Here is a 13,472-nt window from a genome sequence, read left to right as displayed (position 1 = left end):
AAGAAGAAGAAGAAGAAGAAGAAGAAGAAGAAGAAGAAGAAGAAGAAGAAGAAGAAGAAGAAAGAAAAACAAGTTGCTCACCACTGCTCTACACTCTCAGCCTTTTCTCTTGGAGATCCCATGATTCTACCATCTCTATTTCTATGACTCACATTTACACATCACGATGTAATTCCCTTTTGCACTACCTAAATCTGTGACTGTCTTTGTGATGTCCCCTCCTTAAGGCCCTTCCATCTCCTCAAACCCAACATGCTTCAAAGTGAACTCACATTCATTCCAAATTTAGCTTTCCCTCAGGACTTCTATATTTCCATTTTTGGCATTTTAAGAGACATGTTTATTGCCCAGGTGTAGTATTATCAGAAGCAGAAGACAATGGAGCCAGAGAGCCTAATTAAAAGACTTGCACCACATAGCAGAAAACAGACAGCATTCAGATTTGCAGATACGATGTTTTGGATTTATTTGGAATGGCTGAAGAGTGCTCTCTCTAGGTGAGAGGTAAACCCTAAATATTGGCATCAGCAACTTAAGAGTGTTATACTTTTTGGCATTAAAAGTTCATATGGGGGTGGGGGATGGGATAACTGGGTGATGGACATTAAGGAGGACACGAGTCATAATGAGCACTGGCTGTCATATAAGACGATGAATCACTGAAGTCTACCTCTGACACTAATAATAAACTATATGTTAACTAATTGAATTTAAATTTAAAAAAATAAAGAAAAGTTTATATAAACATTTTCAGATATTGGTGCCCAGATAACTGTTTTGAGGTTAACACAGAAAAAGACTGCCTGTATGCGGTGCCACATTTATGCTTAAAAGAGTCTATTCACAAATTTCATATAGTGGCTTAACAGTTGGTAAATAAAATATAAAGCAGCAGGGAAGTGTTCATGAGTTTCCTTCTTTTTGTTATTCCATCAACTCATGTTTAAACTATTCTGATGGTAGGGCGCCTGGGTGGCTCAGATGGTTAGGAGTCTGCCTTCGGCTCAGGTCATGATCCCAGGGTCCTGGGATCGAGTCCCACATTGGGCTCCCTGCTCCTTGGGAGCCTGCTTCTCCCTCTGCTTCTCTCTCTCTCTCTCTCTCTCTCCTCCTCTGTCTCTCATGAATAAATAAATAAAAAAATCTTAAAAAAAATAAATAAACTATTCTGATGGTATCAGATGCTTAGCTGGGAAAGTTCATACTACCAGATGAGTCCTGATTTAAATATATATATATTTTTAAAGTATCTTTAAACAACCCAGATGATCAGATTCCAGGCAGAAGTTCTGACTCTAATGCCGAGAAGAGACATACCTTGATCCAAATGGGCTTTGCTATGAGCCCAGACCCAGCAAATCGATCCATCCCCTGGAGCAGTGATCTGGGTCAGTTTGAGATTTGGGTTATCTATACATCACCTTGAACTATGAGCAGGGAGTAAGGAATAATAGAAAACTCCTGGCATGTTATTTGAATTATTTAACAGAGCTTTTATTTCTATTTTTTGTTTGTTTTGATCAAGGAAACAAACCTTCAGTCCAGGTTTAAACCAAATTAGAGGATTTTTTTTTCCCCCAAAGTGATGAACTTCCTAGATCTTTAAGCAGATTGCTTTACTACAGGTTTTGTTGGGGGTAGGGGTTGGAGTCCTCCTAAGGGAGTAAGATTAACTAGAATAAGCTTCTTTTAAAAAAGGCCAGCAGGATAATACTCTGGGCAGTAATATACTCTGGAAACAGCGTGTATCCAACCACATTTGTTCTGGACCAACTAGATCTGGTCCAACAGTGACCTCACTGTATTTGGGAACGAAGGTACAGGGCAACACCGTTTAACTGGGGAAATCTAAGGGGAACTGTAGGCTAGATATTATATAAAAGGGAACCAGGCAAACACTATGCTCTAATCTATCATGTGATAAAAGATGAATATAATCAGAAGTTTCATCAATAAGATTATCTCAGCATCTCTTAGTCTCTTACCCAGCCTATATTCCACCTGTACTTCCTTGTAATCCTTTGATATTTTGTTGTCTATTTTTCACACAGCCTGCACCCCTCGAGGATTAGCTAAATCTAAAAAGATATCAGTTACCTGCAGTGCTAGCCAAAGAGCACCCCTTTGAAATCCTGGCTTCTCAAGAAGATTGGAAATTCTTGTCTTTCTAAACAAGGTTCTAGGCTTTTGTCTGACTTGTTTGTCTTTGCAAGATCTCACCTGGAAGCAATATTGGGTAGAGGTACTCTGTGCCCTGTTTTGTTCATGGTGTTGTTATATATGGCTCGGTGATGGGAAGATGATATCTGGTCTGATAAACTGTTGGCAAGGCAGGAACTTTACAGTAGGATGCATGAGACCAGGTTTCTTTCCCTGGCATTTTATGACAATGAGGGTTCAAGAGCACCTCTGATGATCTGATTCAGAGGGGAGCAAATATGGGTTTTGGAGATCTTTAAAATCAGGACCCAGGGGCCAGGTTGGACTTGAGAATTATAGAATCTGAATGGCATTCCCTGATGTTGAACAGTACAGTGGCCCTGAGTTTTTGTGGCTATAAAAAAACTGAATTGAAGTTTAGGCTATAACAGAGTGTTCAAATAACAAGTAGTTATAATCTCCCTATAGTCAACATTGACCAGACTGCATTTGGAATACTGAACTCACTTCCTAGTGCCAGAGTTTAAAAAGATATTAACAAATTAAATGAGTTCATAGTCTGGATGAGATGTTGAAGAGCATCTGGGAGAATATAACTAAGAGGAGACACAATAGCGGAAGAGGCACTATGAACTTCAATGGTTAGATTAGCACTGACCTCCATAATGACAGATCTGATGAAACTTTTCTGTCTCCCTCCTCCTTAGTCTCTCTCTGGCATTTAACACAGCTTGATCACTCTCTTAAAATTTCCTCCTTTGCTGCATTGATGTCAATTGTACTAGTTCAGCAGATGGCAAAATCGAATTCGAAGTGCAAGATGCACCTGTGAAGGATAAAGAGGAAAGGGAGAAAGAGTAAGAAAGAAGACTCTCAGACTGCAATGCTTGACTTAATACCTGTGAAAGGAGAGAAAGAAGGAAGAAGGACTGGGTAGGAAGAAGGACTGCAGGGAAGCTCTGAGACTAGCTCAGTGATGCCAGTGGGGTGCCCCAGAGCAAAGATTGCCCATTAGAGCAAATTGCATTGGGCAGGAATGGCTGGCTGTGCTCAGTCATTGGTTGGGAGCCTCTGGGGAGACTGAGACCTCTGCATGAATGCTGTGATGGATCCCAAAGGCATGGAGGCTAGAGGCTGTCAGTGGTTCACACTCCTTACAGCACACGCTTCCTTGCAGGGAGTCCCAAGTAGTGCACTCCTGTGGCTCCCATACCATTCCATTTCCACATATCATATTGGATCCCACCTTCCTAGTCTCCTTTGCTAGATTCTCTGCCTTTGTTCACAGTCTAAATGTTGGGGGGTTTCTAGGAACCCATTTTCTGCCTATTCCATTTATTTTCCCTGTGAAAATTCATCTCAACCCACAATTCAAATACATGAGTGAATGTTGATGCTGAGGCCATATGTTAACTCAGACCATCATTTTCTCCTACCTGGACTGCTACAATGGTCTCTGAACTATTCTCCCAACTCATCTCCAGTCCTGCCACCTGACTCCAATTCATTCTCCATCTGCAGCTGGTGGAGTATTTCTAAGGCTCAAATGAGATCATGCTACTCCTGTGCTGAAAATCTACCAATAGCACCCTTTTGTTCGCAAGAAGAAATACAAATTATTTAATACAATTTATGTGCTCCTTAATGGACTGGTCCCTGCTTACCACACTAGCCTCATCTGTTACTCTCCTTAAACAGAACTACTTTCGTTTCTTTGAATGTAACCACTGTACCCTTTGTCTGGAGTATACATTCTTGCTTGGCTAATTCTCTACTTGTTAGCCTCTACTAGGCTAAGTCTCAGCCTAGAGGATCCTTCCTCTGTGAAGACTTCCATAACCTGCGAAGACTGGATTTGGTCCCCTCCTATGTGGCCCCAGAAGTTATGTGAAAAAGAGCAGGTGGACTCTTGGTTGTGCATCTAAAGAGGGCCGTGAACCCCCACTCGGGTGCCAAGCATTGGAAATAAGAGGGATGATATTTTACATATCAGAACTTGTCTCAGGGAATATTCTATATGAGATAGAAAGGACTACTATGATAAATAGTTTGGTGTGGGTGACAGTTCTCTCAAGGACATGATAGGCAAACATTCTCAATGCAGTCACTCCCATCCCCCACCCCAGCCCAACCCTAGACATTTGGAAATATGTGTGGCTATTTTTGTGGCTGATGTCAGTGTGGCTGGGAGCAGTATTGAAACAGAGGACAGTCCCACACAAGGAAGAATTGTCCTACCCAAAATGCTAATAAAACCTCCATTGAGAAACACTGTGCTGGGACATATGCAAATCTGGGAGCAGAACTGAATTGCTCAGAATATCAGTGTGGAAAGCTGAAAGCTGACACCTGAGGACATCCATCTCCACCTACTCCCCATGCAGAGCTCCACCTTACCTGTAAATAAATGTTGAATACACGATTTAAAAATATATATTAAAAGAAAATTTAAAAATATATATTGGCGTGGGGTGCCTGGGTGGCTCAGTTGGTTGGGTGTCTGCCTTCAGCTTGGGTTGTGATCCCAGGATCCTGGGATCGAGTCCCGAATTGGGCTCCCTCCTTGGTGGGGAGCCTGCTTCTCCCTCTCCCCTGCTCATGCTCTCTCTCATTCTCGTTCTCTCTCTCTCTCAAATAAATAAATAAAAAATATTTTTTAAAATTTAAATATATATATATATTAACATATATATATATATGTTAACATATATATATATATGTTGGCTTGAAAAAGAGCCAAGTTATTAGCCTAAGCAGCACCTAGTATCTCCTCTGGCTCTTCTTTCCTGCACCTCAGTACTTATCTCCTTGTAAGGGAATTATCTGAGAATTTGTCTGTAGCCCAACTTGAATTCAGGGACCATGCCCTGTTGCACTGTTAGAACCTAATATAGTGTTTGGCACATAATAGATAATAAATATTCCTAAACTATGACCCTCAAAATTTAAAAATTAGCCCTGACATCTTTTCTAAGTTTCAACTCTGTTTTTTGTCACTAATTTTACATTTCTAGTTGAGCGTCTCAACCTTAACAGATATGAAACAATCATTTACTTTGACCCAACGCTAAAACCTTCCCCCAAATAACCCTAACACCTCCTACTACGGAAAATGCTCTCACCCTCTTGGGACCTTCCCATTGTCTAAGCCTATATGTTGCCCATTGTTTGCCTTCTTCCTCACTCCACCAAACCTTCAATTCCACCTTCTAATGATCTTTGTGTTCTTTCTCTTCTCTCTGTCCTCAGCATCCCTGGCCTTAAATCAGGTTCTCTTACATATGTTATTGCATTTGTTTTCTAAATAATATCTCTATTCCCATCCCTGTGACTGTCACACTTTAAAACATTCTAAAATAGGGGGATGGAAGATTGGGTTAAATAGGTGATGGGGTAAGGAGTATACTTGTGATGAGCATCGAGCGATGTATGGAATGGTTGAATCACTATATTGTACACCTAAAACCAATATAACACTAAAAAAATAGTTACACCAAAATAAGTTAAAAAATAAATTTTAAAATATACTCAGAATAATAGTAATTAATACTTGTGGGCTTGTTGTGGTCTAGGCGCTGCTGACTTTAACATGTATTTTATTTATTTTTAAGGATTTATTCATTTGAGAGAGAGGGAAAGAGAACAGGAGAGGGGGAGGGGCAGAGGGAGAGATTCTCAAGCCGACTTCCTGCTGAGGGCAGAGCCTGACAACAGGGCTTGATCCCACAACCCATGAGATCATGACCTGAGCTGAAACCAAGAGTTGGATGCTTAACCAACTGAGCCACCCAGGCACCCCTTAACACGTATTTTAGTTTTGACTCCATAAGAGCCTCATTTTGAAATAACTTCCTAAGGTCGTTCAGTAGGGGACAGAGAGACAAGATATGAATCCTGGTAGCCTGGCTCAGAGCTGTGCTAGGCTAGGCTGTGTAACATGCTGGAACTCTGTCATTGTTGCACGTATGTCTGAGTCTGATTCTCTTCCTCTGGTAGATGGCCTGGTTGTAGGGTCTTTTTTGAGCTAAGGCTTGCTCAGTATTCCTTTCCCAGAGCTGTTGGCATACTGAAATGTGAGTGGTGATTATGAAGTCAGTAAGCCAAAGAAGTGGATCCAGTGGGTAGTTAGACAAGAAGTCCTGAGGCTAAAACTGAGAGCTGGTACAGAGACTAAAGAAACCCTAAGCCACAGACCCATGAAGGATGGGCTAAGAGAAGGGTGGTCTGGATATACTGTCCATCTCAGCCTTTACCCACTCCCTACAGTGTGATGCTTACATGGGTGGGTGCTTCAAAGGGCTAGGGCTACATGGCCAGCCTGGAGTGTACAACCTCCCCTTCATTTCTCTGGCTAACTCCAACACATTCTTTAAGATTTAGCTTTAGCATCCTCCCTGTATCTTCCTGTCTGCATTCCTGCCCCTTTTCTGTGCTTCTCACAGTTTTGTGAGACTGTAAACTCCCTGATGGCAGACACTGTGGTTTTCTTTTCTGTATTCTATGCCATTAGAATCTAATAATTGTTGAGTCTAAATGCATGGCAAGGAGGCAGATTTTGGCTTAGCATAAGAGAAATTTTATTTTTTTAAAAGATTTTATTTCTTTATTTGAGATAGAGAGGGAGAGAGAGCACACAAGCAGGAAGGAGGGGCAGAGGGACAGGGAGAAGCAGACTCCCCACTGAGCAGGGAGCCCAATGTGGCACTGGATCCCAGGACCCTGGGATCATGACCTGAGCTGGAGGCAGATGCTTAACTGACTGAGCCACCCAGGTGCCCCTGCATAAGAGAAAATTTAAAAAGTATACTATAAAGCAGAGTATAGATTAAGGGTTAAGAGTCTGGCCTTCTGGGGCACCTGGGTGGCTCAGTCAGTTAAGCCTTGGGCTCAGGTCATGATCTCAGGGTCCTGGGATTGAGCTCTGTGGCAGGCTCCCTGCTCAGTGGGGCGTCTTCATCTCCCTCTGCCCCTCCCCCTTGTGCTCTCTCAGTCGCTCTCTCTAATAAACAAATTAAAAATCTTTTTTAAAAAAAAGTATCTGGCCTTTGTGTCTTACCTCTGTTCAAATTTCAGCTTTCTGTTACTTTGAGCCACCTTAATCTGCCTGTACCTCAAAAAATTATGATAATACCTATGTCATCAAGTTGTGAGAATTAAATGAGATAACACATGGAAAGTACTTGGCTCAGTTCCTGGCACCTTGTAGGCACTTGGGGATGTTAGATATTACTATTGTTTTTATTATTGTTATTATGATCACTCACTAGCACTATCTCATAATGCGGTGGGTTGCTTTTGGAAGCAGTGAGTTTCCTTTTTCTGAAGGTATTCAAGTAGCAATAAATTCAGGAGAGATGCTGTAGAAGCAGTTCTTGAACTGAAAAGATTAGATGACTTCTAAGGATGCTTCTAATCATAGAAGAGGGAAGCTATTTCTCGGATTCAAAGAAGTGTGATCATTAGTGTTACTTCCAGCAAAGTTGAGGAGCATTGGAAGAGGAAAAACAAACACATCAGATTTGGCATCTGCATGTATATATTACAAAGAACAAAATATTTTATTCTTTGTGAGCAGTTAATTGCAAAAGCCCTTTTATTTATGTTGTAACCCATATGGCAAATGAGGCCCTTACATGAAAATCAATCCTTTTTCAAAAGGAATAGCTTGGTCCTGCCAAAATCGAACAAACAAAACCTTAAAGACCATTTCAGCCCTACTGAAATGTCTTTTCCCTTTGAAAGAAGTCTATTAGTGATGCAAATATAAAGTTATCTGCACAGATGATAATCCTAGCAAACAAGACAGTGCTGAGAATTTGGCTTTCCAGAATTAAAAAGGCAGAGAAAGAGAGCAGAACTGATTCCTATTTGGGATAGTTTATTAGGTCTGCTATCTGAATCCTGGACTAATTATTCTCATGTTTGGCTTAAAGAGGCCAAACAATTCTCCAAATGTGTACAAGTTGAAGAAAGGCCTGCAGTCTGGGTCCCCAGCAAGTGCCCTAAACAGGCAAAAGCAGGAATGGAATAACATTTATATTCAGGAGTTTAATTCTCAAGATATCAGAGCCTTAAGGTGAGATCTAGCTAGAAGAAATCCAGTGATAAGCACTCACATGGTAGTAATTTACATGATATGCACATATTACTGATGCTTTAATTAAAAATTAGACAATTGGAGGCTACTTATATCAGTGAAGAGATGGTCATTTTCCATCTTCTAGTCAATAGATACTCAGAAAAACAACTTCTTTGAGAACTTAATAAATATGCAATCTTACTGTAGGCAAAAGGATTGAAAAGATAAAAATGTATGAGGCAGTTAACTATAAGTAGCTTGACTATTATTTGATTATACTTATTTTATCCTTAAATTTGATAAGACCTAGTTTCTCAGGAGTCACCAGGCATTAGGGAGCACTGGTGGTCAGAAGGTGTGGTGCCTTCTGGTTATTAGGAAGGCATTTCTGAAGCAAAACTCAAGGTGCTATCGTCCAAGTGGCCATCACCTACTTGATTAAAGCTTTTGGAAATGCCTAGTGGGCAGTTTATTGAGTACAGAAAATTAACACTCCACATGCTTTCTTGGACAGGTATTAACAGTTTAGCTGGTGTCCACATAGATTGGACGTAATGCTCACAATCTGGGTCTCACGCAGGGTGGGGCTTTGGGTAAACTAAAGAGCTTCCGCCACATCATGTGTTTACGTTTCAGGTGCAGGATGGATCTTGTTCATGCTCCACCCTCCACCACCTCTCCTTTGCAAGGTTGCTCCACAGCTTGCACTGTCCTCGCCCGGGTCTTTGATAATCCCGCGTCTCTGGAGAAGGTCAATCACTGCTTCAGTTCTAGACTCGGCCTGCTTCCCACGCCCTCCACGCGGGCTGGTGGGCGGCCGCTCAGCATGTTTTTCCCCCCAGAGCTTCCCACGCCCTATCCACTCCACACGCCTCCTGGTCGCCCTCCAGGCCTGCCCTCTTTTGCACCGCGGCAGGCCAGCTCCAAGGGCCCCGAGTGTCCGGTGTCAAACCTAGCACGGTTCACTTTTCTCAGGGGCTTTCCTCAGGGCCACCCCTTCCCCGCAGTCTCAGAAAAGTCTCTGGTACTCGGCTGTGTCCTATGTGTAGGTGCTTCTAAAAATAAGTTGGGGACACTGGCTGTCTTGCAAATTAAAACTATACTACCTGCTTAGGGTTGGGAGGTAATACAGCAACGTCAAACTTTGCCGTTCGGGGAATCAGAAGCGAATACGAGCTACTTTCTTCCCTCATCCTCAGACCCCCTGGACCCCCCCTGTGGCCCCCGGGGCAGTCACGCCCTCCCAGCAAGCCTTGCCCGCTGTCAAGAAGCGCAGGTTGGCGGCCCGGGAACGCGGCGCGAGTTCGGGGTCCGGCGCTGCGGGGCCGCCCGCCCACACCCGGCAGGCGCGCGGAGCCGGAGCGCGCACGGGGCCGCACGCGCGCGGGGCCGAAGAGCGCTCCCTCCGGGATCGCGGCTGCGCAGTCGGGCCGGAGCCGGGAAAAGGGGAGGGAGGGTGGAGGAGCCGGAGTAAGGGGAGGGGGAGGAGCAGCGAAGGCGGAAGCCATGTTGGAGTTGCACCCCGAGCGAGGGGCTGCGAGCGTTCTCCTCTCCTTGTGGGTGTGACCCGGGTTTGGCGCGGCGGCGGGCGGCGGGCTGCGGGGGCGGGGACGGTTAGCCCGGGCGGCGGCGGCGGCGGCGTGAGAGGAGCGGCGGCGGCGGCCGCAGCGTGGAGCCGGGTGATTGTGACCGCCGGGGGAGCAGGGGGCCGGCCGCGGCTCCCACTCTCCGTGTGGCCCCCTGAGCGCCCCCCCTCCCCTGCCCGGGAGGGAGGCGGGGGGCACCCGGGGCCCGCCATGAACCCCGGCTTCGATCTGTCCCGCCGGAATCCGCAGGAGGACTTCGAGCTGATTCAGCGCATCGGCAGCGGCACCTACGGCGACGTCTACAAGGTAAGGGCGAGGGGCCGCGCGCCGCCGAGGCCGCGGGGGTCGGGACCCGCCGCGGGGAGGGCGGGGGGGGCGCCGCCGTCGTCTGTGCGCCCGCGTCCGCGCTGCTCCTCCGCGGGAGACGCGGGCGCCCGGGAGCTGAGGAGGAGGAGGAGCGGGCGCCCGGGGCTCCGCTGCCCTGGAACGAACAAAGGGCCAAACGGGTAACCCCGAGACGTCGGAGCCCTTACCTGAGCGCTCCCCTTGGACGCGCGGTGCCCGGGAAGGGCTGGACGTGCGGAGAGGGTCTGGCTGTTTGTTGCATTGGCAAGGTCAGTGCGACGAAGCAGACGGCGGGGCTTTGGCGTATGTCAAACCTGTGTCCGTCAGACGGACCTGGGACGGCCCGCTGTAGGTTTGGCACTGCTGCCCACCGCGCCCGGCGGTAGTTACTACCCTGGGCAGCCTCCACCCACAGCCCCCCAACCTTTCGCCTCTCAGCATCCGCGTACCGTTTTCTTTTAATTTTCCGAATAATGACTTTCGTTTGGAAAAGAAATCTGGTCAGTATAATTTTTTTTCCCTGTGTCGGAGGAAAAAGCAACTTTGTTTTCTCCTAATCGAATTGGACTGTGATGCCTCATTAAACTTAGCTTTTGTCAGTGACACATAAAATTCGGCCTTTTTTTTTTTTTTTTTAAGCGAATTGAATACTCAGTAAAGGTACTGGTTTGACGAGGTTAGAATTCAAAGTCCATTAGTAGTACAGCATTCCTGTTGTAGAGGGGACCCCTTCTAAGCGTGGGAGATAAATCATTCTTCCCTGGCCAGCTCCACTCTTGGCCTCGGAGAGACTGCCAAGAAGCGGATAGTGCCAAATGTGGCCGCAGTCTTGATTTAGTTGTGTATCTTCTTACTGATGACTGAAGTGGAACTCCTCCTGTTTCACATAACATCTGCATCACATAACATCTGAGGATGCACAATTTTGCTTTGGAAAGTTTCGTTCTAACTAAACTTTTTGCCCATGTTTAAGCAATAGGTTTTTGCTTTTACTTGAGTGTCTGTACCACGGATGGTGACTCCCAGTGCAGCCAGGATTCTGCATTAGTCTTGTTTTGCGGATGATTTGCTGTCTGTCATCGTTTGTATCCTCAGGTTTTCCCATAAGATAACACGGGTGTTTTGCGTACACCTATTAGTATAAGGTACTGGACATCTAAGCACTTGGGTTGTAGCAGGAAAAGGTAGACATATTCCTAAGTCTTACTTGGAGTTTATATTTTGGGGGGGGGCGCGGCGCAAGAGGAACACTAAACAACCACTTAGATTATTTTATTGCAGTTTTATATTGTGCTGCCCAGGAGAAAGAGGATTAGGATTAGGGTTATGAGAGCATGTCACAGGAGGACCTGATCTCCTTTTGGGAGTCAGAGGCAGTGGGGAGAGAAGATTATGCCAGATAGAGGGAGCATCATCTGTGAAGGCTGTGAGGCCCCAAGGAACAGGGGTAAGGATTTGAAAGGCCTCAGTGGCTTGAGCAGCCAGAGAAAGAGAATGGCCCTAGATCATACAGGCCTCTTAGGTCTTTAAGGAGGACAGGTTTTTCTTTAGGACCATGGGGAGCCATTGTAGGGTTTTACGTAGAGGAGTAAAATTAGATTTAAAAGATCTACCTGTCCTGCAGTGTAGATTGGAGGGGAAAGAACAGTTAGGCAGCCATTGCAGTAGTCCGGGTAGGAATAACCATTGCTGTGTTTTGGAATTGGTGGTGATTATGAAAGTCAAAGTAAATGGATCCAAGGAGATTAGAAGTGTTAGGGGAGTCTAGTTATATTCAGTTGAAAAGTTAACTAAAACTTTACTAGTGTGTAAATCTTAGGTGGCAGTGTGTATAGTAAGTTCTTTTCGAGTTCTTTACAAAAATAATTGGCCGTGTATTTACTATATTTAGAAGAAACAGCTGGTAGTTAAGCCACATGATTAAAAAGTAAAAAAATTAAGGCCTATAATTTCCTAAATACATCTAAGTGCTATACAGGTATAAGTTGATTACTCTTGTCATCTGTTTAAAGTAATAATAATGAGAACTAACATTTATGGAGTGCTTATTATTTGCTAGGCACTGCTCTGAGGTTTTTCCATGTATTCATTTACTTACTCCTTACAGCAACTCCATGAAATAGGAGCTGTTATTAACTCCATTTTGCATTTGAGGAAATTGAGGCACAAGGAAGTTGTAGTAACTTGCCAAAGTTGGTAAGTGGCAAAGCCACAGTTTGAACCTTACCCTTTAGAGACTGCATTCTTTTTTTATTTTATTTGTTTGAGAGACACCACTAGCAGGGGGAGGTGGAGAGGAAGAGGGACAAGCAGACTCCCGGCTGAGAGGGGAGCCCCATGTGGACTCAGTCCCAGGGCTCTGAGATCATGACCTGATGCTGAAGTCAGAGGCTTAACTGACTGTGCCACCCAGGCGCCTGGAGACTTCATTCTTAACGATAGCACTACTGCTTCTATAAAGATAGGATATGGGCATATAACGTATGACTGAATTTCCAGTGGAGAAATTAAGGCACACGTTTAGTTCAGCATGTGAATTGTAGCCATACTCTGTGTTAGAGTGGATCTTTAAGCAGTAGTTGGAATACCTAACTCCTGCTGTGCAGCCAGGCCTCATTGTTTTTGTAGAGTCTGCCAAATGGACATCAGATAATAGATGCTGATCCCCGCCTGCCAGCCTCTTCCCATACCAGGGGCCCAAAGCCGAGAAACTCCATGTGGTTTTGGCATCATACCCCCTGCTTGCTAAATAACCCAAAGCTTAAGCTGTTTGTATTTTTGTCTGTAATCATGTCCATGTATAAAGATAATGGATTTTTTTGTATTTGTTTTGCTGTTTTAGATTTTTCTTATTTATACAAATTGTGTTGATTAGAGAGGAGTGCATTAGAGGGTTTGTTTTCAAAAGCCAGTATGTATAATTTGCTCCCTAATTTGTGTTTAGGTGCTAAAAATGGAGTGATCAGATTAAGTAAGTTAGACACCTAATTATTTATAGTCACTCTTAGAAGGTGGGTGTTTCAAGGGATTTTTATTTTAAAAACTGTATCCTACCCAGTGTAATAATATGCTTATTTAAGGTGACATGGTTTAGTTAAAAAGCACTGAAGTAGAGTATGGAAGATCTGGAATTTATTAGCTTTGTGGCCTCTCGGCTGTTTTGTTGTGAAGGTGTTATTATCATTGTATGCCCTTCTGTTTATGGTGTTAGATAAATGACTTGAGTTTTACTCAACCAGTAGGTTTTCATGTTTTCAAGGCTAAAAAATACAAGTATACATTTTCTCTGCACTGTCTTAAAG

At 44.3% G+C, this 13,472-nt stretch overlaps 1 protein-coding gene and 1 long non-coding RNA gene across 4 annotated transcripts in view; one reads left to right on the top strand and one right to left on the bottom strand.

The window, feature by feature from the left end:
- The window catches only part of LOC141373574 (uncharacterized), a 12,661-nt gene extending 2,159 nt beyond the window's left edge, over window positions 1–10,502 (bottom strand). Inside the window, exons 1-2 of the long non-coding RNA XR_012379704.1 lie at window positions 10,359–10,502; window positions 2,819–2,986 (exon numbers count right to left, since the gene is read on the bottom strand). This is a non-coding gene — a long non-coding RNA (uncharacterized lncRNA). The remainder of the gene's footprint in view (window positions 1–2,818; window positions 2,987–10,358) is intronic.
- Window positions 9,723–13,472, top strand: part of MAP4K3 (mitogen-activated protein kinase kinase kinase kinase 3) — a 186,282-nt gene continuing 182,532 nt past the window's right edge. For 2 of the 3 annotated variants that reach the window (XM_025868110.2, XM_025868109.2), the window contains exon 1: window positions 9,723–10,131. In XM_025868110.2, coding sequence (XP_025723895.1) covers window positions 10,036–10,131 — 96 coding nt within the window. In that variant the 5' untranslated portion in view covers window positions 9,723–10,035. The remainder of the gene's footprint in view (window positions 10,132–13,472) is intronic. The other variant, XM_025868112.2, reaches the window with a different exon arrangement.

The sequence above is a fragment of the Callorhinus ursinus genome, unplaced genomic scaffold (assembly GCF_003265705.2).
Source record: "Callorhinus ursinus isolate GAN/ISIS: 27379988/994484 unplaced genomic scaffold, GSC_fseal_2.0 scaffold10, whole genome shotgun sequence".
NCBI lineage: Eukaryota > Metazoa > Chordata > Mammalia > Carnivora > Otariidae > Callorhinus > Callorhinus ursinus.
The sequence above is the reverse complement of the archived record's forward strand: the minus strand, read 5'-3'. Positions and strand labels throughout refer to the sequence as shown.